General features: G+C 44.4%; 2 protein-coding genes across 9 annotated transcripts in view; one reads left to right on the top strand and one right to left on the bottom strand.

The window, feature by feature from the left end:
- Positions 1–17,470, top strand: part of TMEM215 (transmembrane protein 215) — a 43,101-nt gene extending 25,631 nt beyond the window's left edge. The window contains exons 1-3 of one of the 5 annotated variants that reach the window (XM_080573942.1): positions 2,143–2,352; positions 2,493–2,595; positions 2,793–17,470. In XM_080573942.1, the coding sequence (XP_080430068.1) occupies positions 9,840–10,559 (720 nt within the window). In that variant the 5' untranslated portion in view covers positions 2,143–2,352; positions 2,493–2,595; positions 2,793–9,839 and the 3' untranslated portion in view covers positions 10,560–17,470. Of the gene's footprint in view, positions 1–2,142; positions 2,353–2,480 lie in introns of those variants that run through there. The other 4 variants (XM_080573941.1, XM_080573940.1, XM_080573943.1 and 1 more) reach the window with 4 other exon arrangements.
- Positions 17,471–17,553: 83 nt separating this feature from the next.
- LOC308185603 (atrial natriuretic peptide receptor 1-like) overlaps positions 17,554–25,765 on the bottom strand; it is a 40,960-nt gene continuing 32,748 nt past the window's right edge. For 3 of the 4 annotated variants that reach the window (XM_080573937.1, XM_080573936.1, XM_080573939.1), the window contains 4 exons: positions 24,901–25,053; positions 23,866–23,964; positions 21,775–21,866; positions 17,554–21,241 (listed from right to left, as the gene is read on the bottom strand). In XM_080573937.1, the coding sequence (XP_080430063.1) occupies positions 21,077–21,241; positions 21,775–21,866; positions 23,866–23,964; positions 24,901–25,053 (509 nt within the window). In that variant the 3' untranslated portion in view covers positions 17,554–21,076. The remainder of the gene's footprint in view (positions 21,242–21,774; positions 21,867–23,865; positions 23,965–24,900; positions 25,054–25,765) is intronic. The other variant, XM_080573938.1, reaches the window with a different exon arrangement.

Here is a 25,765-nt window from a genome sequence, read left to right on the forward strand (position 1 = left end):
ACTTGTGCTAAGGTAATGTCTGAGAACAAGTGACATGACACACAAAATTAGAAGGAAGCAAGTGTTTTGCCTTGATAAAATTACAGCACACTTCAGCAAAATTGCCTGGGCTTTTGGTGGCTGGGAACTGGAAATGTCCGATCAGGTTCCTGCTATTTGTCCCATAAATTAATCTAATGTGTCGCCTGTGAAATAAACCATTAAAGAAGCCTTTGTTAGTTTGTACCAGAGTAACTGGTTATCTAAAATAGACACCACAGGGAGGTTCTTAATTAGTCCGTTGTCAGCTGGGACTGGAAATGCCCATGGCAGCACGAAGCTAATTAATTACTCATCCCGCCACACTGCAGCTTCCCATCAGGGCAGGAGGTACTGCTCAGCACACGCTGGTGGCTGGCTGCTCCTTTTTGGGGACCACGAGAGCAGCAAATGAGGGTCGAGGACTAGCCTCCGCTCACTCTCTGCAATGGAGGGGGTGGTGGGGTTGGTGCCAAGCCCAGGACGAGCATGTCCTGCAGCTGGAGGCAGCCTGCAGAACAGAAAGCAGGAATAAGTCTCAGGAAGCAGGTATCCTGGAAACTCAAAAAAAAAAAAGTACAAGGATGCACGCACCTGGGGTGAGGGTATCGCTGTGGCACCCGTGGCATGGTGGTCAGGGCAGGGCAGCATGACAGACCCTCCTCTGGCAGCTTGCTCACCCAAAGGTCCTGGGCACAGATCTCCAGCAGCTGTCCTGCTGCTGCTGAGCTCCTGGGGAGCACGGGTGCCCAGACAGAGGGGCTCAAGATGCCTCCAGAGCCCACGGGGAAGAGAAAAGACCCTGTAATTAAGCTGCTGTTACAGTAGTTTCTCTGCCAAAACGTAAGTGGCAGACCACAGCTTTGGCAGCAGCGAGTGACAGGATTTTGTGCTCGGGCATTTCGTAGCAGGCAGCATCCCGCGCGGTGGTCCCGTCAGCCCCTGCTCGGAGGCTCGGCGCACCCATCAGACACAGCCCTCACTCCCGGGGCGGGCTGGAGACCTGCCTGTGCTCCGCTCCTCCTCTGCAACATATGTGGCTGTTTGCACAGCATCCTTCCCCGTGTCTTGAGAGAGACGGGTCTGTTCTGCAGAAAGGGAGTGAATTAGCAGCGTATTTACACCCACGCTTGCAATCAGCAGCCATTTGATATCCTCTCATATTAGCATCCAAGGTTTTCACCAGCTCCGAGTGCTGCAATCACTCCAACCGCACCGCAGCGTAAACTTTAACATTACCCCCTGTGCTGAATGCTCTGAAATAAAAAAATATGGTAGATTACACTGAAAGGTGTGTAACAAAGTCCTCCCCCACTGCCATCCTGCTTCCTCTGTGATTACACATCTCCTCGTCTAGTAAATATACCATCTATTTTATTTCTCAAGCATTTGCATGGCTGCACTCCCAGCACCATGTACAAATATCCTGCCTCTAAATCCTGCTCCCTGACACCGAGCAGTGCCATGGGGGGCTCACTGCGACCATCATTTCTCCATCTGCAAGGTCTTGGTTAATGGGTTCTGTGGGTGAAGCTTTAGGAAAAGGCAGTGTGTCCTTTGGGAGGAGATACTGAAGTCTGTGGAGCCGTCCCCGTAACCACACCATCAGTATGGCACTAAGGTCCCTCAGGAAGATGGTTGGGCACTGCTGAAGCAATGATGGCTCTTGTGGGCAGTGCCCATTCCGGTCAGTTTGGTCTTCAGACAAACCATGGCATGCAAGTCCCACAGTAAGGTTCAGGCATTTTCCTTTGGATAACAGAACTTCTCCTGATGTTATTCCACTCCATCAGAGACCTTACAGCTCCTACCCTCTCCTACCACTTTGTTGCTTTACCCATGGAGGAAGACGCTGCATCTAATGACCACTCCCTCCCCTCCTTCTCCCTAAAACTCCTTACAAACCCAAACAGCATTTGCTCTGCGGGCATTTTCCAGCAGGTGGCAGTGCAGGAGGGAAGCCCAGACATTGTCTGTCCCTGGCCTCGGTGTCCCGTGCCCCCTGACAGGGGATGTGCAGAGCACATGCCCCGTCAGCCCGAGGCCTGTGGTGGTGACGATGGTGATGGCAGCAGGGGGGGTCACCACTGGAGGAAGGCCTGCTGAGACACCTGGCCAGAGGGACGGCGAGGGGTGGCCAGGCGAGGTGGCAGCTATCCCCTGGGGAGCTGGGAGCAACCGTGGTGGCAGATTGTCCCAGAGGAGGGGATGGGGGAGGTTTTGAAGAGGATCAGACAGGCTGCCTGCTGGAAACACAGATCTCACGTTGTTCGGGGACAAAGCTGCCCTGCTCCTTGTGTCGCATCCCGCTCCTCCCCATACACAGAGCTCCTGGTGCGCCGCGCTGAATTCACCCCCTTCAAAGAGATCTGCTTGCACCCCCAATCTCTGGGAAAGCATGCTTTGTTCTCCTCCTCCATCCGCTGCCCCTGCAGTGCTTACCCTCACTCTCACCCATTCCTCTGCCATTGCAGAATCAGAGGATGGCTGAGGCTGGAAGGCACCGCTGGAGGTCATCATTTCCAGCACCCCTGCTCAGGAGGACACCCAGAGCAGGCTGCCCAGAACCACGTCCAGGTGAGTTCTGAGCATCTTTAAAGGAGGGGGAGACTCCACAACCCCACAACACCACAACCCCTCTGGGCAACCCGTACCAGTGCTTCACCACACTTCCTGATGTTCAGAGGAACCTCTGGTGTCCCGGTTTGTGCCCATTGCCTCTTGTCCTGGCACTGGGCATCACTGAAACAAGCCTATTTCCATCTTTTTTGCAGCCTCCCTTTGGAGGACACAGCACTGCCCCCTGGGGCACTCTGCTCATTACCAGCCTCCAACCAGACTTCACACCACTGACCACTGACCTCTGGGCCTGGATGTTCAGCCAGTTTTTGATCCACCTCACTGTCTGCTCCTCCAGCCCATACTTCAAACACTTCTCTATGAAGAGGTTGGTGGGGATAGTGTCAAAGGCTTGATGGAGTCCAGGAAGACAATATCCACTGCCTTCTCCTCATCCATCAGGCTGGTTGTTTCATCATAGACACTTATAGAGCTGGCCAAGCATGACCTCCCCTCAGTGAGTCCATGCTGACTTAGTTTAGTGAGTGACATTGGTGGTAGGGTGATGGTAGATGATCTTGGAGGTCTTTTCCAACCTTAGTGATTCTATGATTCTTCTTGTTTTCCTTGTGCCTGGAAATGTTTTCCAGGGTTACCTGGCAAAGTTACAGTGAGGCGCAAAGTAGTCAGAGGGGACACAACAGGACTGTTATGACAAAGATTTCAACTGTTCATACCTACAGTATGTGGTGATTAAAAAAAAATAAAATAAATACGTTGTTTAAATGAGCTATTGAATAGGCCATTGAGCATGCCCACCCTCTTTTTCATTGGCTTCAAGTTTAGTTGCCTTGGCAAGTTCCGGACTTCCAGAGCCTGCAAATAACATGAAGTACTAGTACTCTTTTGATTCAGCTCCCTTAGTTTGTTACCAATTTTCCCAGAAGAGACAGGAAGAGTACCAGCAAGCCTCCCAGGGAGCACTTGTCATTTCGAGTGCCCTAATATGTGGTCAGTTCTACATGATTATGCTCAAAACTGTTTTAAAGGTTTTTCAGCACATCTGAAATCATTATCTTCTTTTGTAGAGTTAGGTCAAAACAACCTGACATGAGCTATTTTCCCTCCCGCTCCACAGATGTGACTCCAATTAGAGACCCCTTTTAAGAAGCACAGCCTCAGTTTGCTGTGTTCTTTGGGATAAAGCAAGACACCTATTATTCGCCATTGTTCATAACACGCAGTGCTTGTCAGTGACTCCACTGAGATTATTGCGTCTTTTGTCTGAGCAGTTTTAGACATAAGGCATAAAGTGTGTTTAACCAGAAATATATTAAGGGGAAAAAGCACACCAGGCAGAGTGATACAGCTAAACATAATTCCCATTGAATTACATGGGCAGGGTTTTTTGCTCCTATGGAGAAAATTTACTGCCTGGTGCTGTGACTCACACAACAGCCCATACCTCTTCCAGAGCAACCCTGGTGAAGTTCCCGAGGTCACCTCAAGACTGATGCATGACTCATTATCAAGATTTCTGAGCCCTGCTCCTGGCGTGCTGGCTCAGTAGCAAAGCACGAGCCCTTCAGGCATCTGCCACTTCCTTTTTGCCACTTGTTTCTTGAGAGGACCAGCTGAGCCCTACCACATCTGACCGACAGCCAACTGGCCAGCAAGCAGCAATCAAGCAGAAATGATTGCCTGCAAACACCATGACACGAGGGTATTACTGAACAGCCCAAAAATCTTTCCACAGGTGAACTCCTTGTAACTGAGGACATGAGGAGACAGAGAACCACCGGTGGCTTTGAAGGAGGGCAGGAGGGATGGGAGAGCTGTGAGGTCCTGCTAGACAGACCCCCAGAGTGACATAAATAAGAGTATTTTGGTATGTGGCACCAGGTTACCCACAAACTCTTTCAAACAAAGACAAACAAAATAATAAAAAAACAGCTGTAAGTTGAAGAGCATAAGGATTTTAGCACACTTTTGCACAGCACAGAGAAATTAGTGAGTGCTTTCTTCTGCCAACATGGCTGAGAAAAGATAATGTTAAAGAGCACTTAGAGATGGACTTGGCGTTCATCATCCACCTCCAGCACTGGCTACTTGATGTAGATAACAGGCTGGAAGGACTTGGTGAAGCAGCTCTCGAGCAGGTTTGAAGAGCCAGTGACCTCAGCAGAATGACACCAGCATGCTCAAGCTAATGGAGAGGCTCAAGTGTATGCACAATGGCATCAGTGTAAGAGCTTGAAACTTGAGCATCCCTGCCCACACAGAACTTGTCAGCAAAGCAAATCCTGTGTTTCATATCCAAATTACTGCTAGGACGTACATGATCCCACACTCAGAAGTGGTATCAAGTTGTGTCAAGTTTTAGCATCACCACCGAGGTTAGAAGGTGGCAGGTCTCATTTTACCTGCGGTGTTACCAAGGGCTCCTGAACTCTCATTATGGGATGGTCTGGACATTATAGATAGGCCAGCTGTCAGCTGTAATGTGTTAACTTGAAACTACATCTCCCAGGTCTGTTTCCCTTTAGGATGCTAAAAAAATATACACTACACACACTTTGCTCATCAGATGGTTTTTGGTTTCACACAAGGTTCCCGACAGAAGTGGACAATCAGGTCTGCAACAGAGAAGGTTCAGAGCAGGCTCAAGAAAGGAGTGCCAAGAAAATTTGTGTGTGTCACTCAGCCAGTGGCCTTTTAATGGCATCCTTCCTGGTCCATTCTGTTCTGATTTGTACCAAAAAACCTACATAAATACTCACATGATGTAGCACACCTAACTTGTTTGTCTAGACAGCTGTTTCGATTGTTCCATGGAAATTAAGAAATAATCTGCCATTGATCCAAAACATAAATTCAGGCTGAAGCAGTAACCATCCAGAGTGGGCTATTCTTGGTATTTTTTCATCAATGCAACTAGCCAGCAAAGCAGGTTTGAGGATTTCTGCATTCCTGAGGAGGCAAGTGCTGAAAGCACCGGAGATAAAAAAAGAAGTTGGGGTCACCCCTGCCTGAGGGGTCCGACCCTTTGGAAAAATGAGTTACTCCTGTATAGATGCATGCAGCTCACAGCACTGCATGGGATAAGAGCTGCTGAAGACTCTCAGACCTTTAACGTGTTAAAGCTCCTAGCTTCCCAGCATATGCCCAACTTCATTTTATTCATTTGGGATTATTGCAATTTACGTGTTTTACATGTGATGGGTCTGGTTGATGAAAAAGAGGGTTGTGCACTTCTGGGTACCCGCTACATTTAATGGCTGAAGCAACAGTAGTTAGAGCACTTCAAACTAGCTCTTGATTTTAAACCCTCACTTCCAGTTTGCAGCTAGCTGAGGCAGGTGACACTGCTGTAGTAGCTTTTAACTTGGGTAATGCTCGGATATTTCACTAACACTGGCTGTTTCTCTGAACTGCGAACAGTGAGAGAATGATGCACACTACCTGATTAGCAGTTACACCAACATGTTATGTGGCACAGGAAAAGGGTTTTGTATCTAAATGAGCATATGAGGAAATGCATGTCGAACAAGCTGAAATTACTGTCCCAGTCTGGGACATAACAGCTCACCATTTAATACCGCTGTTTACCTATGATGTGCAAATGTGGTTACCCACGTCCAGCCTTTGAATCCTGCCGCCCTGGTAGGGGATGTGTGGTCACCAAACCTCCAGATTTCTCCAAAACTCTCTTCCAGACAGATTAACCTACTTTGAGTCATCCTAAAAAAATACTGGAAAACCACAGAGTAAAGAAAGAACACTAATGTCCCTGAAGTCTGCTTCAGGTTTGCTTTGAATGAACAAATTTTTTGGTAATAGCACTAAGAGAAGGTTAATCACCACTTTGTCTATTCAATTAATCTGAAATAACACTTTGAATTTTCAGTCACGGTGTTAGTTAATCCAAAACGTTTGTGCAAGAAACCACATGGGAGACTCCACAGGAGTCAGATTTTTTTTTTTCTCTAGCTGTGACCAGGAAAGAAAATTCAACTGTTTTCATCGCTGCTCCCCTGTGTAAGTGGATACTTGATGACCTCTTGATTTCTGGCTTGGAGAGACAATTTTCACAATTGTAGCACATTTCCCTGGAACAGGGTGATTGGTTTCCCATCTCCATCTTTCCCCAGAAAGCATAAAATCTCTGTGATTTTAGTCTTGGGAACTGTTCGGGACAAATTGGAGGCGTTTAGTTCCACCTTTGTCCCGACAGCTCCTGTAAGCATCTTCCTGTGTGCTAACATCCTCCCGCTCCAGAGTAGATGTTCTCTCTTCCATCTCAGTAACCCTGTCGCTTACATTTGAAGAGCCATTTTTATTCCTGTTAGATCTTTTGACATGTACTGCCGTTCTTACAGTGTATTTTCCCCTCCACTGATGCCACTAATGACATTTACATTTCTGTGTCATCTACTCAGGCGGTTTTCCTTTCCCTGACGGACCCTGATGAACACACTGGCAGCTAATTGCTATTCCCAAAGAGCATAGTGTATTTTTTCCGCACATCACCAATTTTCCACCCAAAAAGAAGTCGGAGAACTATTCAGACATGTGGGGGGAGGGGAGGAAAGGTTGGGGTGCAGGGAGCAGTGAGTTTCAAGGCGTTTGCTACCGGCGTAACCCTGCGTGGCCTTCGCAGCTCTTCATCTCCGTGGGACAGACTGGCTGGAGGTTAATCTTTTCCCTTCATCCGGAGCTTAACAGAGGGGCAGAAAAGGCATTATTCACTCTAATGTGAGGACATGAGAGCTGTGTATCCAAATAACAGCAGATGGAAACAAGCAGCAAATTCTCACTCCAGAAAATATGAGCCAAGAAGCCACAGCCGTTGCTCGCTCTGCGAAATCCTGCTTGGTGACTGGAGTCAACTTGTGCTGAAATCCGGCTGGGAGGCTTCAGGCTGAAGCCTTTTACATCAAGCACTTTTATGGTGCTTCTAGGAGACCACGTTACTCCTGTCCGAGCCCATCCAGGCACAGCACAGAGGCTGAACCAGTTTTTGTTTTTTTTTTCTGGACGGCTTCCCAGAGAACTTGTTCAAAGGATGGAAGTTTGTTATGGATCATTATTATCAATTTTCATCTCAAACCCAGGCTGTTACCACCAATTCAAGCTCCCTTCCCCAGGAAGCCTACTTCCCGCTCCCTCACACTTGTGCTTCCTTCAAGTTAAGGCACCAACGGCACCAGCACTTGACACCCTGCTTACCAGGGAAGAGGCCAGCGAGGCAGAAGCTGTGACCTTTGCAGAGAGGACATCCTCGGGCTTGCTGCCTGTGAGGCAACGTGGAAATCCACGGCGTGGGAGTGCTTTGTGCATGGTGTGCGGTGGGGAGAGTGCATGAAGATGAGGATCTGTGGTGGTGTTTTTAATGGATTCTCTGAGCTTTGTGCATTCCTACTTTCAACAGTAAGCCGAGGAGAAGGAATCACGTTAATGGGGTAACTCGCAGAAGTTACCCCATTTTTCTTTGCAGCGTGGTTCAGAATGCCCTCGTACTCCCTCAGAGGCTTTCTGGTAGCACTCCTTCCCATCTCCCAGTACCTCTGCTCCAGATGAAAGCATTTACTCCTTTATATCACAATTAATCACAGAATCACAGAATCGTCTAGGTTGGAAGAGACCTCCACGATCACCGAGTCCAACCTCTGACCTAACACTAACAAGACCTCCACTAAACCATATCACTAAGTTCAACATCTAAACATCTCTTAAAGACCTCCAGGGATGGCGACTCAACCACCTCCCTGTGCAGCCCATTCCAATGCCTAACAACCCTTTCAGTAAAGAAGTTCTTCCTAATATCCAACCTAAACCTCCCCTGGCACAACTTTAGCCCATTCCCCCTCGTCCTGTCACCAGGCACGTAGGAGAACAGACCAACCCCCACCTCGCTACAGCCTCCTTTAAGGTACCTATAGAGAGCGATAAGGTCGCCCCTGAGCCTCCTCTTCTCCAGGCTGAACAACCCCAGCTCCCTCAGCCGCTCCTCGTAAGACTTGTTCTCCAGACCCCTCACCAGCTTCGTTGCCCTTCTCTGGACTCTCTCGAGCACCTCCATGTCCTTCTTGTAGCGAGGGGCCCAAAACTGAACACAGTACTCGAGGTGCGGCCTCACCAGAGCCAAGTACAGGGGGACAATCACTTCCCTAGACCTGCTGGCCACACTGCTTCTTATACAAGCCAGGATGCTGTTGGCCTTCTTGGCCACCTGAGCACACTGCTGGCTCATGTTCAGCCGACTATCAACCAATACTCCCAGGTCCTTCTCTGCCAGGCAGCTTTCCTTTTAAGTGTCGAACCAACCTGCCAGAAAATGCTGCCTCCCTCCTCTCCACATCCCCACAGGTTTCGGGTCCTCCCTTGAATTCATTCACACGGCGGGGCTTGTTTTGGGCCCCCACCTCCCGCGTGCACCAAAACCCACAGACACCGAACACGGCCACCAACACGGACGTACAGTGGGACTTCAGCACCACGGGACCCCCAAGGCACACCCCAAAAGCTGGGCTGGGGTCCAGGAGGGGTGACAAAGGGGGTGGCCTTGGTCCTTGGGGTGGGAGCTCAACATCTCCTAGGGCGCTGCCCTCTGCCTGCGCGCACCCCGGTGACATCTGGGGCAAATCCCAACCCACAAAGCTGTGGATAGGGGGCCTTGGGGGGGGAAGGGAACTCAGACCCGGCTTTTGGTGCCCGTCGTGTGGGCGGGGGGGGAGGTCTGAGGAACCCCCCCAGCTGCTGTGTCCAGCGGGACACCCCCAACACACCCCAAACCAACCTTCCTAAAGGCCCCCCGCGCCCCACTTCCCACCGACCCCGACCCCCGGCGGCAGCCCCCCGCGCCCGTGGGGGCGGTGCGCGTACTCACGGCGGGCGGGCGAGGAGGAGGAGGAGGAGGGGGAGGAGGAAGAAGAAAAAGGGCAGGCACCCCTCCGGGCGCCCACCCCTCGCCTTTCGGCAGGCTCCGAGCCCCCTCCCGCGGCTCGGGCTCGCACGGCCGAGCCCACCTGTGCCCGCCGTCACGCGTGGGAGGGCGCCGGGCTTTGGAGAGGGGGGGACGGGGGGGGCGCTCCCTCCTTAGCCCGGCGGCCGGCGCAGCGCGGCGCAGAGCGGCTCGGGGAGGCAGGAGGAGGAAGGCAGGAGGCAGGAGGCTCCCGGCCCCCGTGCCGCCGAGGAGAAGCCGTGCGGAAGCCGTCCCAGCCGTCGGGGATCCTCTGGGGTCCCCACGCACGGCAGCGAGGATGGCGAGGACCATGAGACCCGACGACATCAACCCCCGGACGGGGCTGGTGGTGGCTCTGGTCAGCGTCTTCCTGGTGTTCGGCTTCATGTTCACCGTGTCCGGTATCAAGGGGGAGACGCTGGGGGACATCCCGCTGCTGGCCATCGGGCCGGCCATCTGCCTGCCGGGCATCGCTGCCATCGCGCTCACCAGGAAGACCGACGGCTGCACCAAATGGCCCAAGAACAAGTGTCCGTGCTGCAAGCAAGGCAGGGACCGCGATGTCATGGAGCTGCTGAGGACGCCCTCGGACCTGGAGTCCGGCAAGGGGAGCTGCGACGAGCTGGCCAAGAAGGCGTACCACAGGGACCGCAGGGCACCACGCGGTGAGGACTCGGTGTCCATCTGCACCACCACCACCACCACCACGGCGGGGGAGTGCAAGAGCCTCATCAGGAAGGTGGACCAGGAGGAGATGCTGAGATACCTGGAGACCTGCTACCCGGAGATGCCAGGGAACGTGTTTGTGGGAGACGGCTCCACATACAGTGCCTTGGAGAAGAAGAGCTCTTCTCCCACCAGGAACAGCGATGCTTGCCCAGACGTTGAAGACAACATTTTTGTTGCTCCTAAGGACAGCATCATCGTCTGCTCCTACAAGGAGAACAGCCCTTATGACAGATACTGTTGTTACATAAACCCTACCGGAGTCGCCTCAGACCAGGAGACCATAGTGTGAACAATGCATACTTTATATATATGTATGTATTTATACAAAAACTACAGCTCCAACTTCTTGATAGGGGATAATATAGCTGACTGCACTGCATGGGACAATCCTGATACTATTACAATTTAACCTGGTATGTGACTGATACTCAAACCTTTTGTGCCTGAAATACTCTTTCTGTAAGTAAACAAGCATGTTTAAAGGTTAAAGAATTCAATTTTTCATTTTGGGGGGACAAAAAAAATCCATTTTAATCTTACTTTCTCCCCTCCTCTCCCTTTTGTTTTCCTGCTGTCTGTCGTACACGAGCCCATAGACACGCTGGCAGGAGGTCAGCTGGGAGCAGGAGCTGAGTCAAAACTCTGGAGCTGTCTGCAGAAAACTCTGTGGTGCTCTGAGTGTGTCCTGGTAATAGTATCACCTTGCTTTGGGAGGGACTGAGGGGTGCCAGTGTGCCCTCAACGGCTGGCCGATGTTAGGGAGCCTGGAAGTGGTTTGTCTCTTCCTTCTCCTTCCTGGCAGGATTTTATTTTCCTCTGTTTCAAGGTGTCGATGTGCTGACCCTGTGGGCTCTTCTGGAAGTCTTCTAGGAGCTAGATGAGCTCGGGGGAGATTTCAAAGACTAAGCAATCATCAGTGGCATGAAAGGTACAGGTTTTAGCTCCATGCCTTACCGGTATTGAGTTCACTGGGACGTGTATAACACATTTGGATTTTGAAGGCATACTTGACAAGGGGATTACAACATGACCATGACACAGTTCTTGCAGATGTCAGTGGACTCAGGATCTTAAAGAAATTATTCCAGTACTTCTTAGGGAATAGACTTCTATGGGTTTTGTTGAAAGCTGGATCTGACTCTTTGGAAAATGTCATTTTCATGTGCCTTTTTTAAAATGCCAGATGTTTCTCTGTGGCTCATAAATGGTTACAGTCCATGCAGGAGCTGAGGGAACGGAGGACCTGGCTGGCAGATGTTTTTGTTCACTACTTAAGGATATACAGCATGAGACATATGAAGTGAATAATGAGGATTAATTCAAAATCTAAGCCTGCGGCTTACATACAGCAATGCAAATCCTGCCTCTTCTCCCCAGCAGAAAATTGCATGTTCCATGTAGTGTACAAAATTTTATCTGGCGGCTACGCAGATAATCGAGATGCGACCTTGTGTGATATGTACGCTGCACAGCTACTCTAAGGGTTAAGCTCTTAGGGTAATGGTTTCTAAAGCATGGAGTAATTTGCTAGCATCTCACAAAGTCTCAGTCCCTGTAACTAAACTCTCACACCTACTTCAAAAAGTTCCTCCGTGAGGGCAGTCTTTATAACTGTTCTTACTTTAGCTACTTTCAATCGACCATAAGTTGCAGCAGACAAATACTTTGAAATATCAGTGTAGGAAAGAAAGAGTCTTTCTCTTGTAGCTCGCAGAAATGTTGTATAGGAAGTGGCAAAGAACTTTCCACTGAAAGGAGCCACTCTTTGCAGCCTGTGGAACTGGTTGAGAAGTGGAGGGCAACTTTACACGTCCCTTAGTTTATTTCTTTGGAAACTTGATTGTTGTTGCCAAATTCTTATAGAATAACAGCCTCTGAAGAGGTTTTCAAAATGGGGAAATAGAGTTTTTTATCAAAGGTTTCTTTCTGTCAGACCAAATGAGATGCTTTCTTTGTGCTGTGGCCAAGCTTTGATGGGACGTTTGGATGCTATTAGGAGAAATTAAAAAAATAATGATAATAAAAAATGGTATCTCATCTGAGCCAGGTAAAGCCTCTGAGTAGGTGGTTGTAGGACAGCTTTGCTGCTCTGGCATGTGTTAACAGTACTGTGGGAATGAAAAAAACACTCATACTCTGTGCAACCCACGTTTCGTCCACAGAGCAAAGGAATTTCACAAAAAGAGACCATCTACCAGAAGCGCCGAACTCCCACCATGTCCAGATAAAAGCTCTCTGTCATTGTCAGACAGGCTTTCTCCTGCAGGCTCGGTCACTGCAGGACCTTTTTCTGCAACGTACAGAAGCAGCTTTTTGAAGGCACGGGGAAATCTTAATTTGTAACCTCTGAAGTCAACAGCTGAGCTGCTGCTCAGGTACGTGATTAGGAACGGGGTCTTTAATCACTTTCTGTTCCCAGGGGACATAGGTGAGGGTCTCACCCAGCCCCTGGGGATCAGACCTGCTGAGGGGAAGCGTGCTGCCAGGTAGCTGAACGCTGCCTTTGCCAGGGCTGTGAGCAATCCTTTTGCATTGCATAATAGAGCAAAGCATCAGCCCGCTGGGAGCCTAGATTTGTACAGTTCTGCAAATATATATATAGGAAGAGGTCAAGTTTTTTTTTTTTTTTTTTCCATTTTGTCTAGGATTAGATGTTCTCTGTCAAAAGTTATACGGGGTTTTGCAAGGCAAGACAGCAAACCCTAGTGACAAATGGAACAGTAAATACATAACTTGAGATGCAGCCGTGCAGATCCGAGGCATCTGCTTCATTCCTTTCCTACTCTAAAACCTAAAGAAAATTTTATTAAAGCAAAGTTTATTGGGAGCGAAATTTTCCCTCAGCATAGGAACAGGCATTAAAAAATGCACGTTTAAAGGATATTTATAGGCAATATCTTTCCTCCATTGAATTAACTGAGGTAAGACTTTATAACAAAATATAACTTTGAGCAATATTTCTAGGCTAATCCACCATAATATATTACAGGGCTTTTTTCCAAACACATGAGAGTTTGAAGTTAAATAAATATAGTTGTATGCCTCTGAAATCTCTATCACTACGATTTTTTCCTTTCTTTTCTGCTAGCTAAGCAGAGAATTAAATGTTAATTGATGAATTTGGCCATTTAAAACCAAAGCTTTTTTTTTTTTCTTTTTTTTTTTTCCCCACAAAGTGAGCATTTTTCATACACTATAGTTTTGCCAGTAAAAATCCACTGCTTATTTGATCAGAGACAGCATGACAGCAGCCTCAGGGTTTTTATGCAGATAACATGTCCAGGCCTGAGAATTATTGAGGATTTATTCTCATTCAGCTCATGTGCTCTCTTCTGATGGCTGCTAGAACTTGTATGGCCAGTGCTGATCCTCGAACAAGCAGCAATAATTATGTTGCTTTTCAGAGGCAGCTGCTGCTTGTCCTGAATCTGAATTTGGCTCCAGGATACCACAGTTTTGGGTGCGATTCCAAGCCATGACCTGGAGATGAGAGCTGCTTTCTCTCCTTGCTAACTTTATAATCTCTCTGGATTAAAATTCTCTCCTCAGTGCTATTCTCCAAACAAGGCACTTGTAGTGGAGCTCTGTTTGTGGTCCTGTTGAGGTCAATGGCTGCACATTGCTTGGTCCTACCATAGGGCATATGTTAGCATTTGAGGAAAGACAGTGATTTAGACACTCCTAAGATATATAAAAATGTCATTTTTAGACTAGAATTTATCATAGTGCTACAGTGGAGTTTACCTTCTTTTAAGAAACCATGTGGCAGATCAGTTGTATTCAGGACAATTTTGTCCTGCTTTGTTTAAATATCCATGGGCAGAAGTAGCATTTTTTACAGCCATATGAGCTGATCATTGTAAAGCCTTCAACAGGAAATTGGGATTTGTAATCAGCATGTGGCTTTTCCCTCTTGAGCAGTAAACAATGCTGGTCCTCTCCGACCAGAACCAAATGAGTGGGAGGTGAGCATCCCTCAGGACCGGTGTTTCGTTTTTGATCTGAGTTGGGCAGAAATTGCTTTTCCACAGGCAGTTTTTCCTCTCCATCTGATGAAAACTCGCTGCAATCCCAGCTCCTGTGAGCATTTATCACATTGCAATTAGCAGAGTAACAGGCACGGCAACCCCCTCTCAGCAGATCTGATACATGACAAGACTGTTTGCAGGCAGAGCTCCTGCTCTTGACCAGAGTGGTAGAATCTCAGCCCGCAGCATCAGCCCAATGTAAGAGACATCCTGCTAAATCCTAAATTCTTGCAGCACAGGCCTGGGATTTTGCATCTCTGTGTGTGAATGAATGCCTTTCATTCTAAAGGTGCTGTAGACATGGGTTAAGGAGGGGTGGCTGTCACTCCTCAAAATCACAGCCTGGTTTTCATGACCATTTAGGAACTGATCTATTTATTTGCAGAGCACAGCCTGCACTCAGACACTGGACTCTCAACATGTTGCCAGTAAAGACATCATGCTAGAGAATGCAGTTTGGACAAGGAGCAATTTTCTGAATCCTGTAAGATTTCTATGTAAATACTGTTATCAATAGTATTAAAACGTGTAGGGGATTTTCCTAATATGTAGACTAGAGGAATTTTCTTGACACATTCTTGACACACAGCATGGGGCATCAGCTGCAAAGCAGCTCTGCTGAGCCTGTTTGTAATCTGCAGACAGTCCGAACATGTGATGCCTGCTGGGACAACTAGGTACATTTGCTACTTGTCTGGTGTTATAAGCGCTTTTATGTCTTGTGTTCTGAAACAACACAGAGACCAAATCTAGAATTCACTTGTAATGCTTTCTGGCAAACTTTCATCAGTAAACATTGCCTCTAGTTTATCAGTCCTCTCAGTGGAGGGATATCAGACCCCGTATTTCTTTGCCAGACAGGAAAGTCCAGCTATCATTGCTTTTTAAACCATTTGCTACTTTCTGTTGAGAACAGTTGTGAGGACCTTCCATGACTATCCTATTGTTAGATGCCTGCAGAGAGGTTTATTCTTATTTCTTAGAAACACTGCATCATGCATAGGTGTATATATATCAACCACTTATTTGCAAGAGCAGGTAACAGAATGCGTGGTGGTAAATTCATTTGAGATCTACACACGGGACCCCCTGTCTTTCAGACATCTCACATCAATTTTCTGCCTCAGCCCTATTGCTGCTATTCTGAAAGTTTGAAATTCATGTCCTTTAAAAGAAGAGAATTAATATATTATATATATATGTATATATATTGTGTCTCTTTAAGGCCATCTTTGTTCTACCAACAGGATACAGAGAGTTCAAATGTCCCAGTACCATGTTTTGTCATAGCCCCTTTGGAGTCGCGGCTCCATTACCAATAGCAAACTCAGATTTTCCACTCCTTTGCATTCAGTAATTCCCCAAATCCTTGGTAAAAGCCTTGAGTCCTTGGTCAGTCCTGCTAGATTCAGTACTATTATCTTTTCAACGTGCAGTTTTATTACTTAGGGAATGGAAAAGGGGTGAATACTTTGAAAATCTGACTCTGTACCTTGTCCTAGGGCAGCAAGAGCAGAAAAAGACCCACTGGAGCTATTCATGAAAGCAGAAGAGACCAAAAAGGCTTCACAAACAGTATTGCATTACTGAGTTATATTCTAGTCTCATAAAAATTATGTCTAGTGCATTCTTCATTATGTGTGGCTTCTGTTCGGTAGCTTACCCTGAACAGGCTCCCCAGGAAGGGACAGTGAGCGTTTTTCTGCCTGGAGGAAGAATGCAAGAGTTACAGAAAAAAAATAGGTACGTAGCAGGGGTCTGATTCCAGGAATGCCAATTTGTCTTCAGATTTCATCAAACCTCTTATTTACACGATTTTATTTGACCATTAAATGCATCGATAACCATTACCAATTGTGCCCAATCAAGCACAAAAGGGTGCAATGACAGTAGCTTTGTTTTTAACATTCACTGGCTAGGAAGAACCTGTTCCATTGCCACAGAAATACAAAGGAAAATTCCAAAAGTTGTTAAAAGTAAAAAAAAAAAAATAATGTAGAGATTCAAGGTCAAACTTAGTGATATATAAAAACAGTTAAATCCAACAGTACCAGTTAGTTTCAAAAAGGGTACACATGTGCGTAAGACCTAGGGCAGTGCAAAAATGGGTAAAAATATAGAAGATGGTTCCCTTATTCACTGTCTGAACCAGAGGGCTGTGGTTAGTATGTTATGGGACACCATATAGACTCATGTATGCTCATTTGAAGTTTCAATTATCAGGGTTCCCACACCAAAAAAAATCTCACATTTCAAAATGGTTACTTCATAACTCTATATCAGAAAGTGCATTTTTAATAGGTTTTAAATTAGGAAGAGAGGGAATTTTCCCCCACTTTCCCTGGAGAGAACATTCGGTTGCAAATGATTTTATCTCTGTATTCCTTGCTAGAATGTAATAATGTTTAATCCCGTGTTTTGTACTGCCTGGTGTGAGGTAGGGCACAGTTGAGACAGGAGTTAGGAAGACAGAGTACTCATTATCTGAAAAGCAGATGTTAGCCAGCTGGAGAATAATCAGAATAAACTTGCATAGCCTTGCCTTTTTACTGGTCTGAAAGGACAGCCCCAGAAAGACACTCTTAAAAAACCAAAGACTCTTACTATGGAGGTCAGTTCAGATGGAAGGGCTATTAATTACTATTGGGGATCTAGGTGGGGTGGGAGAGAGATAACTACGTGCTCTGCGTCCTGGGGAACCTCATGCCAATCTCTTCCTCAGACCCAACCTTCAAGACACTGCGCAGTCTCTGACTCCATCGTTAGGCTCAGCACTCATACTATGTCCTCGTACTTTTTTCATTCCATCTGATTTCCTTTCATTTTCTTTAAACAAACTGATGTTTCTGATCGTGCTTCATAGCTGTACGAAGAAGCAGACGGCTTTTCTGTTTACGCTAAAAGGAGCATGGAACTGGAGATATCTGCAAATATCAATAGCAAATTAAATAAAAGATATTTGCTGGGGATAAAGACTAACTTTTCATTGGCAAAATACAGTCTCTTTCCAATGCAAATGGTTTGAAAAAAGTCTAGGAAGTTTTACACCTGGAAATACATTAACCATTTTTTTTAACTTGTTGCGACTTTTTTAAATGTTGTGGTTATTCAATCTATTCCTTAACATTCAAAGTGAAAAAAAAGTGATGGTTTATCAATCCAATTAAAGACTTTCTTAAGTCATTCTTTTGTGTTATGAGATTTATTTAAAGTACATGCCTGCGTCATCACCTGCATGTAGATCGGTCTGCAATGGGCAATAATCATACAATAAACAAACAATAAAACACACAAGCTTTTCATAAGATCACTATATCATGAATACATTATGGGTATCCATTGCATTATGTTCCATAACTGTAGACACTGAAAGGACTGGGATGTGAATCTCTGCAGATTTAATGCATCTCATAGATGTGCATCATGCTGCTTGTCAGACTTCACAGAGCAGACAGCAATCAGTCGACAGAGCTTTTCTGCATTGCCATGGTCACGAGGACTTTAGACAGCAGCTTCCAGGGGAGCCACAACACCTCTCTGTATTTCTCAGGCAGTTAGAAATACTGGGAGCTATAGCAGAACCTTCTGGGGAGCTGAATTTCAGTAGCATTTGTCTCAAGTGAATTCTCACACAAGGACGTAGATTTAGAGCAGCAGAATGGGACAGCACTTCTGTTTTGCAGGTGATACAAAGACCACCTTGCCCTTGTATCTGAAGTTTCATGTTGACAACCATCCTGTGCTCCCTCAGTGAGATCAAACCTGAGATGTCTGCAGTGTTCAAACCTGAGACACTTCTGATATAGCTGTCAACAGTTTTGTGACTTTATACTGGATATTGATTTGCACTAATGTCTCCTTATATAGTTATATTTATAACCAGAATGTTTATATTATATATATTATATTAGGCATATTATATATATATATATGTGCATATATGCTTGTGTGGCCACAATATAGGAAAAAAAAAAAAAAAAAGATCTCTGCAGTTATGTCATCCCCAGAAGGTAAAAGCAGGGCACATCTGACAGGCTTCATGCTGCAACCACCTTTGCTGAGCTAGTTCTGTAGTACAACCTCTGAAGATTGCTGCATTTTATCTAATGCCTGATAAAATCTGTGTAACTCTGTAGTGCACGTCCCTGTAACTTGCCTGTTGTTTTGGTAGGTGGCAATGAAATACGGCTGTAGGCATTGACAACAGCTTCCAAAAGTCTTGAGTTAAATCTTACATACTTGCCAGCTGGCTGAGGACATTTCAGTTTGTATCCATAACTTTCATTACTTCTGTATTCTGGAAAATGATCAGTTGTATCACAGCCAGACGACAACTGACATTAATGAGGACTACTGTTTGAAGTCTCAGGAGAGATACCACAGATTCAAAAGAACTTAGAAAATAATCTGGTTCTCATTCTGGAGATACTCTCTTCAAGAAGAGGATCAAGAGACAGTGAAAAAACTGAGAGTTAGGATGGCACTGGTGCTCCCTGAGCTGCACCTCTTTTGCAAATAGCCATACAGACTTCAAGCCTCTTGAAGTCAACAGGAGTCTGTCCATTATCATCAGCAGAATTTGAATACTACCCAAGGATATCCATGGTGGAGGTTGACCATCCAACAAGATCGCTAATGGTCACTCAGCATTCATTTATATCTAGAAAACTTTAGACTCAGAACACATTCGATTCTAAGCTTTTAATTCTGAGAACATTAAAATAAAGCAGGTGAGTTAAAAGTGCAATGCTTCTCCAGAAGAACATATAACAAAGCACATGCTTTCACATTCATATTTGATAAAAGATCCTTTGATATGCACCCTTCTAGTAAGAACAGAAAGCACGCTAACTCATTAAAGGGATAATGTAAACTATATTATACACCATGCAGTACTATAATATGGCAGAGAGTTTCAAAATATCTATGTAGCCTTGGGATAAAGGAAAAGTTTTTATTAAAGGTCAGCGCTATACTCTGGACAACTGAAAGGTTTATTTTGCTAAGATTACAAGTAAGGTAACTGTACTGCACCAGGTACTAATATGAAATTCAAAAACAGAGAAAGGAACTTTTCAAGTTTATAAAAAAATACGAAATGAATTTAAAATTCAACTTTTTAAAAATTAGGACAGGTTCCATGTTGGGATCTCATGTGCTAAGATCAGCTCTATGCGTGTTCCTTGCCAAAATTGCCAGTATTCCCACAGATTTCTGAGACAGAATTTCACTCAGGATGTTCTATTTTTATTTTTTTTAATTATTATTTCAAATAAGTCTTCTGTAACATGGAAAGATTTAGGTTTCTACTTCCATTAAGCATCTCGGAAAAATCTAATGCTATTGCTGCATTTACTTCCCATAGAAGCTGAAGAAGAAACTGTAATGTCAATCTCTTCTTACTATCACATACCAAATATTCAGCATTAAAACTATGCTGACTTCATCGGAACATGGGCAACTAGTCAGCTGCTTGTTTGAGCTACACAAATTTACAGACAGAAAAACTGCTTTTATATATATGTTTTTGTAAATGTACGTAGGATCAGGAATGGACTGGAGGGTAAGGAAGCAGAAAAAGGAGAGTAAATGCTGCTATGTCACTTATAGTCCTTCCTTTTCTCCTCCTCCCAGTCAGGTTTGGCCAGTCCAGAGGGCGTTATGGTGGAACTGCTGTGACTCTGTGCTTTCTTCAACTATTTTACATATATAATTCTGTTGCACTTTTAATCGGTTCACCTGGACTGCCCAAACTCTTCAAAAATATGTTAGCCTTGGAAAGTAATTTACTGCCATAAATTGAACCCTAAAAAGTACAGGCAGGTTTTACCATACATACACTTTGTCTTTAAAGAAAGTCAATACCAGCAATGCTTACAGACCATGTTCATCAACAGATTACTCCACTTGTAGTAATGCATCTCTCTTTACAGGAAATGCTTGTTCAGGAATGACCTTTTCTAAACCGTGTCCTAAATTACACAGTGACTCAGAGGTCTGCCTGATTTCACAGTCAGATAACTAGCCAGCAATAGGGGGTTCAAAGCCACTTTAGTCAAAGCAACCACATAATACAAGCTAATGTTAAGTGTAGTTTTTCAGAGAAGTCCCAGAGCAGCTGAAGACAAGGGCAGCTGTAATGGACTCTCCTCTGTTTAACAGCTTGAAATGCTTTCCATTGCCGTCCTAAGGTTTTCAGATCTCTGGACAAACATGGAAGGTATTAATGAGTGTTGAATCTATGGAACTATCCCAGACTTTCTTCTTATTCTTTTTATGCTCCTGGCAATGGAGATGAAACTGAAGCAGGAATCCAAATTCTCATTTGGGCTTGTATTGACTACAATTGCACTGCTTCATTCCCTCTTTGACTGGGTCTTGTTTTCTATCACAATCTACATGTCATTTTTTTCCTTTCTCAACACAAAACCAATCACACCCACAAGGTTTATCATACTACTAAACAGCAACACTACTCTGTCTATTTCTTTACTGTCAGAGCACCTACAGGCTTGAATGTCCAGCCGACCGGCTGTGAGGCGATGGTGGCTACTGGCCATTACCCAGTAACGCCCAGGTTTTTTGTTTGTTTGTTTGTTTTTGTTTGTAATATATTTTTTTTTATCTTGCCACTGGTAGAAGAGGAATACCAGTGAATAAAATCTAGGCTAATACAACCACAAGGCCAAAGGGACATACTATCTATTTTCTTGCTTTCTAAATCAGCAGGGTCATCTAACAGGCTGAAAGTCGTATGGATGTTGGAGTCAGTGAGTGGCTAGTAAGCAGGACTTGAGAGAGGATCACCCTGAAAGACACCTGGTATCAAACTAAACGAAGTTCTGTTGGGATCTTGAAGAGTCACAGATGGGCTGGGGACTTCCTTCTGGGTGGCAGAGGCTTTCTTACCTTCAAGCCAGTAAGTTACCATGTCTCCTTTCCCCTGAGGAAGAAAATGAATCATGGGGTTATAATACCAGCCATCATTTTTGTAATAATCTTCTCATATCACCTTAAGTCCCGAAAGGAAGCTGATGTGCCTGTCAGCCATTTTACATATAGGAAAACAGGCACAAAACCTTGCCTTGAAAGACCGTGCTCTAATGGAAGCACCATGGATTAAAGCAATTGTTTGAAGTCCCATCCAAAACTGCGTCCACAAGTATACTAGTCCTCTTATGGAAGTGTTACTATTTATATTTTCTCTTAATTAACATATTTGATTTCATTAAGAAATGACTTGACAAGCAGTACTTCCAAGCTGGGCTTAGTCCTTCACTCTCTGAATTAACATTGTCCATTAACAAGCCCATGGAATTCGTCCTGATTTAAAGCCTAAGCCCCTCTTTTAAGGGTCAGGAAATAAAACCCATGGATTTTGAGATACAGAGGACTGCATGGGTTAAAATTCAGGAACTTCAGAGTACTTTCACACTCTCCTCTCTGAAAAGCTGAGTATAAATGTTAGATACACACCTTGACTTGTAAATTCCCACGGCATACTAACACATACTCTCCAATCTGCTCCAACAGCTGGTATGCACTTGAACTGCACTGTATTTTAAGAGCTGGAAAAAGCGACAATTGTCATATTGTTGTAATGATTTAACCATTCAAGACAGACATATATCCCTCTGCGTGCCAAAGACTTCAAGGCTCATTAATGAACTTCCTCTTGCTTTTTTCATGTCTTTGCTGTCATTCCCCTGTTATTTGAAATGTTCACACACAAGCTCCAATATCCTGGCCTCTTTGTGAGGGCATCTCGGGACAAATACATGGCTGTCAGCAAACTCTACTCTTCACATCCTGCATCCAATATTATTTTTCTACTCCTCATAGCCACCTGACTGAAATTACTGACAAGCACCCTTTTCATCTAGTGAAGAAAGATCTACATGCATAGTTTTACATCATGGTTAATAAAAGCCCAGTGTTGCCTTCACACAAAAAGTTTTCAGCGAAGTCTAACCATAAAGGAAAATGCCATTCTTGCTCTGTTTCCAAGCCTGAAAATAAAAACAGCGGTAAGGGATAATACTACGATACTTCCACTATTTGTTTATCTATTTATCAGTTTATTTTTGACAATGTTTTTTTCCTTAGCTGAGAAACTATCTGTACCTAAACACTGGCTGTTTGCCTTTTGCAAATGAGAGACTAAAGATCAAAGAGGAGGACAGATAGTATGAGTTCAGAATACTCCTGCTTTTGAAACAAAAAAAAGCAGCAAATTTTTGCACAATGTGGAAAATTGCCCCCCAAATCTTTTATTTTCCTTTTATTTTTCTTTTACTTTTCTTTTTTTTTCTTTTTTTCTTCTTTATGAGATACATACAGAACAAAAGATGAAATATCAAGAATGACGGAAGTAGATTTTGAAATCATCACTTTTAAAACACTTTCAATGAGACGATACAAGGAGCCTAAAAAGAGGATGAGGAAGAGAGGAGCTTTTGGGGAGAGTGACAGGAGGAAAAATGCTGCGTGTTCCACTCTAGCTAGCATTTGCTTTGGAAAAAAATGTTTATAATGGTAAGAAGGAATGGATCTGGCTTGATTCTCAAATCCCCAGGCTAATCCTCCAAAGCCATGATGTAGGACCACTCTTCTGTCTTCCTGCTTTGTTTTTAGTGGATCATGCAAAATATTGAGTATCACTCTCTATCCTAAAATTAAATTTGACAACACCTCAGATTTTGCCTAATTCAAAAATTCATTTTAGAAAGCATCACAATATAAGCCATAAAACTATTTAGCTTCATTTCATGATTGAAAGAAACAAAAACATGGCATCCATGATGTCTGGCCTTGATTCATTCCCTCATTCTTTATTATTTTTTATTTTATTTTATTTTATTTTATTTTATTTTATTTTATTTTATTTTATTTTATTTTATTTTATTTTATTTTATTTTATTCTATTTTTTCCAGTTCTTGTTGTTCAGGCTAAAATATTTCAGAAGCTGAGATTCAGATACTCATACTGGCTGAAAATAAAGCTTGTTAGCTATACAAGGGGTCCTTTTATCCCCTGGGAAGAAGTGAAGATACCTCCGTGGTTTAATCTACAGAGATTTCTGTCTAATCTCTTTTTTTGGGAAACACATATATAACCTTCTATATTGGCTAAAGACAGACACAGCTCCCATGGCATCTTACTATCTCCTGTGTTCTTCATGAGATGAAAGTTATCAGTTAAAAAAAGGATTCATGAAAATATTTTTCCTATAAACGCAGCTGGGTGCAAGGAAAGAATATAAACAGTTAACCTACACATTTAACTCTTTCTTTTATCTTCTCCAAAATCTGATTCTTGTACACCATTTCTTATTGTAGAGAACTGCAAAGCCAGGAAAATCCCCCTCTAAGACTTGGGAAATCAAGGGGATGGTTACAAAGGTTGTAGAGAACAGCATCTGCAAATTTGGCTACAGAAATTAACACCATCCTTACAGAACTTGAAGTCATTGAAATAGGACAGGACTCGACATTTCTCAGCATAACATTTTTGCAGTACTCATTAAGGGGTGGTCAGAACTGCAGCTGCAGTTTGCAGCTTGATACCTTCACTGGTAGATTCCATCCTGGAAGCTGTGTTCACGGTATCTCCAAATAAACAATACCGTGGCATTTTGGTCCCAACAACCCCAGCTACAACTGCCCCTGTTAAGAAAATAAAATAAAATATGTTGTGTTTTTAAATCACATACTCAGCCATAGAGCCTCCTGGCTGCTTCCTGCGTTTCCTTATATCCCATTTATTAACAAGATAAGGAAGAAATGCCAGTACTATCTTGGATGGATTATACATCATGTTTACATATGCCTTGCAGAGAGCCATGAAGGGAACTGCAAAAGGGCATCAAAAGAGAATAGTGGAGGAAGTAAGGATGGGATGGAAGTATCATACATGAGTTTCTGCACCTGCAGAAATCATTTTTCAACACTACGAAAAAATATTTTGTAGGACAGGGAGATAGGAATGCTCACAGTAGGAGCTGCCCACAAAACATCCTCTAGTCATGTGGAAAAGTGGGAATAGGAAACAACCTGCTCTTGCTGAAGGCAGAAAATGACCATGTGCTTCAAATATTAGTTTTGATTCCTTCCTGTCAGCCCCAGGGGATTTGAAATACAGAAGATCTGATCTTTGCTGAGATAACATAAGCCACTCAACTTGCAGATGCTGAGCTGCACAATACATGTCCGACTCTGTCTATCAAAAAGGAGCTGCAATCACATATCAGCTTAGATCAGGGAGCTCGGAGTCCGAGAGTGAAGGCTAGAACAAAGACTGAAGAAGCAACTCACTGTTCTGAGAACAGAACAGATGAAAAGGACAAGTAACAGACACAGAATGCAGTCCCCACTTAGATCAGTACCTTAAAGTACTGGGACCATACTGTGTTTCCAGTGTTGGATTCCACACTGTTTTCCCAAAGTTACATGTACCCAATAGCCTATTCTGCTGGGATGACCTCTATAAGGTGCTCCATCCCATGTCAGGAAATTTGCTTCATTTTTAAATGGAAAGGAAATGACAGTACAGAAACATTTGTTAAACCAGAGGGGGATTCTTTCACAGCCCTCTCAACATACCTGAATGTATTCCTGCTCTTATCTTTAGGAGGGTGTTGGGCTTGTGTGGGATCTTAAACGTCTTGCAGACGGCCACAAGGTCTAAAGCCATGCTTGCGATCTCACCGGCATGAAGGATCCCATTCTCTCTGGGTACTCCCGACACTACCATATCTTTAAATAACAATGCAACTGTGTTAACCTTTGAATTACACACATAATTACCAGATGCTGCTAAGTTAGAAAAACATAAAAGCACTATTTCTTCATATCCCGAGGCACAGCTATACCTGCTGTGCAGAGACAGACAGAAACAAGAGAAGTACAGAGCAACAGCTCATGTATGTAATTACACTGCCTCTGAAAAACATTGGATTTCCTTCTTACTTTTCATAAGGCATATCCCTCCCTCCCCCTCCTGAGGATCTTTGGATCTTTCAAATGGGACAGATAGTGGGCAAGTGGCTGCTTAATACCTTTTGTCTTTGGGTATGATTCCCACCAGACCCTGTCCTATACCTACTGGCAGCGACTCTTACTGTGTAGGTGAAGAAACACGTCTCTTCGGAATATCTCAGGTGCATTTTTTCAAGAATTCTGTGCTCTGTAAAGTGTTCAATCAAAAACCTAGCTTGTTTTATTTTGTTTTGTTTTAATTCTCTACTAGCTAAAGAATTCCTGTTTGTCTCATCCAAAACTGCTGGATTCTGCTGGGTTTTGGATGAAACTCAGCTATAATGGTAGTCAGGTGCCAGAAGGTTTCTACAATGACAATTAAAATGCTGTTTTCCTAAAAATCCAAAAGGAATAGGCAGCCAAACCCATACAGACTGGGGCAGAAGGCTGTCGCTGTCTTTGAACAGAGATAGTATAGCTTAGAGAATGT

The sequence above is a fragment of the Anser brachyrhynchus genome (genome assembly GCF_964034855.1).
Source record: "Anser brachyrhynchus genome assembly, chromosome: Z".
NCBI lineage: Eukaryota > Metazoa > Chordata > Aves > Anseriformes > Anatidae > Anser > Anser brachyrhynchus.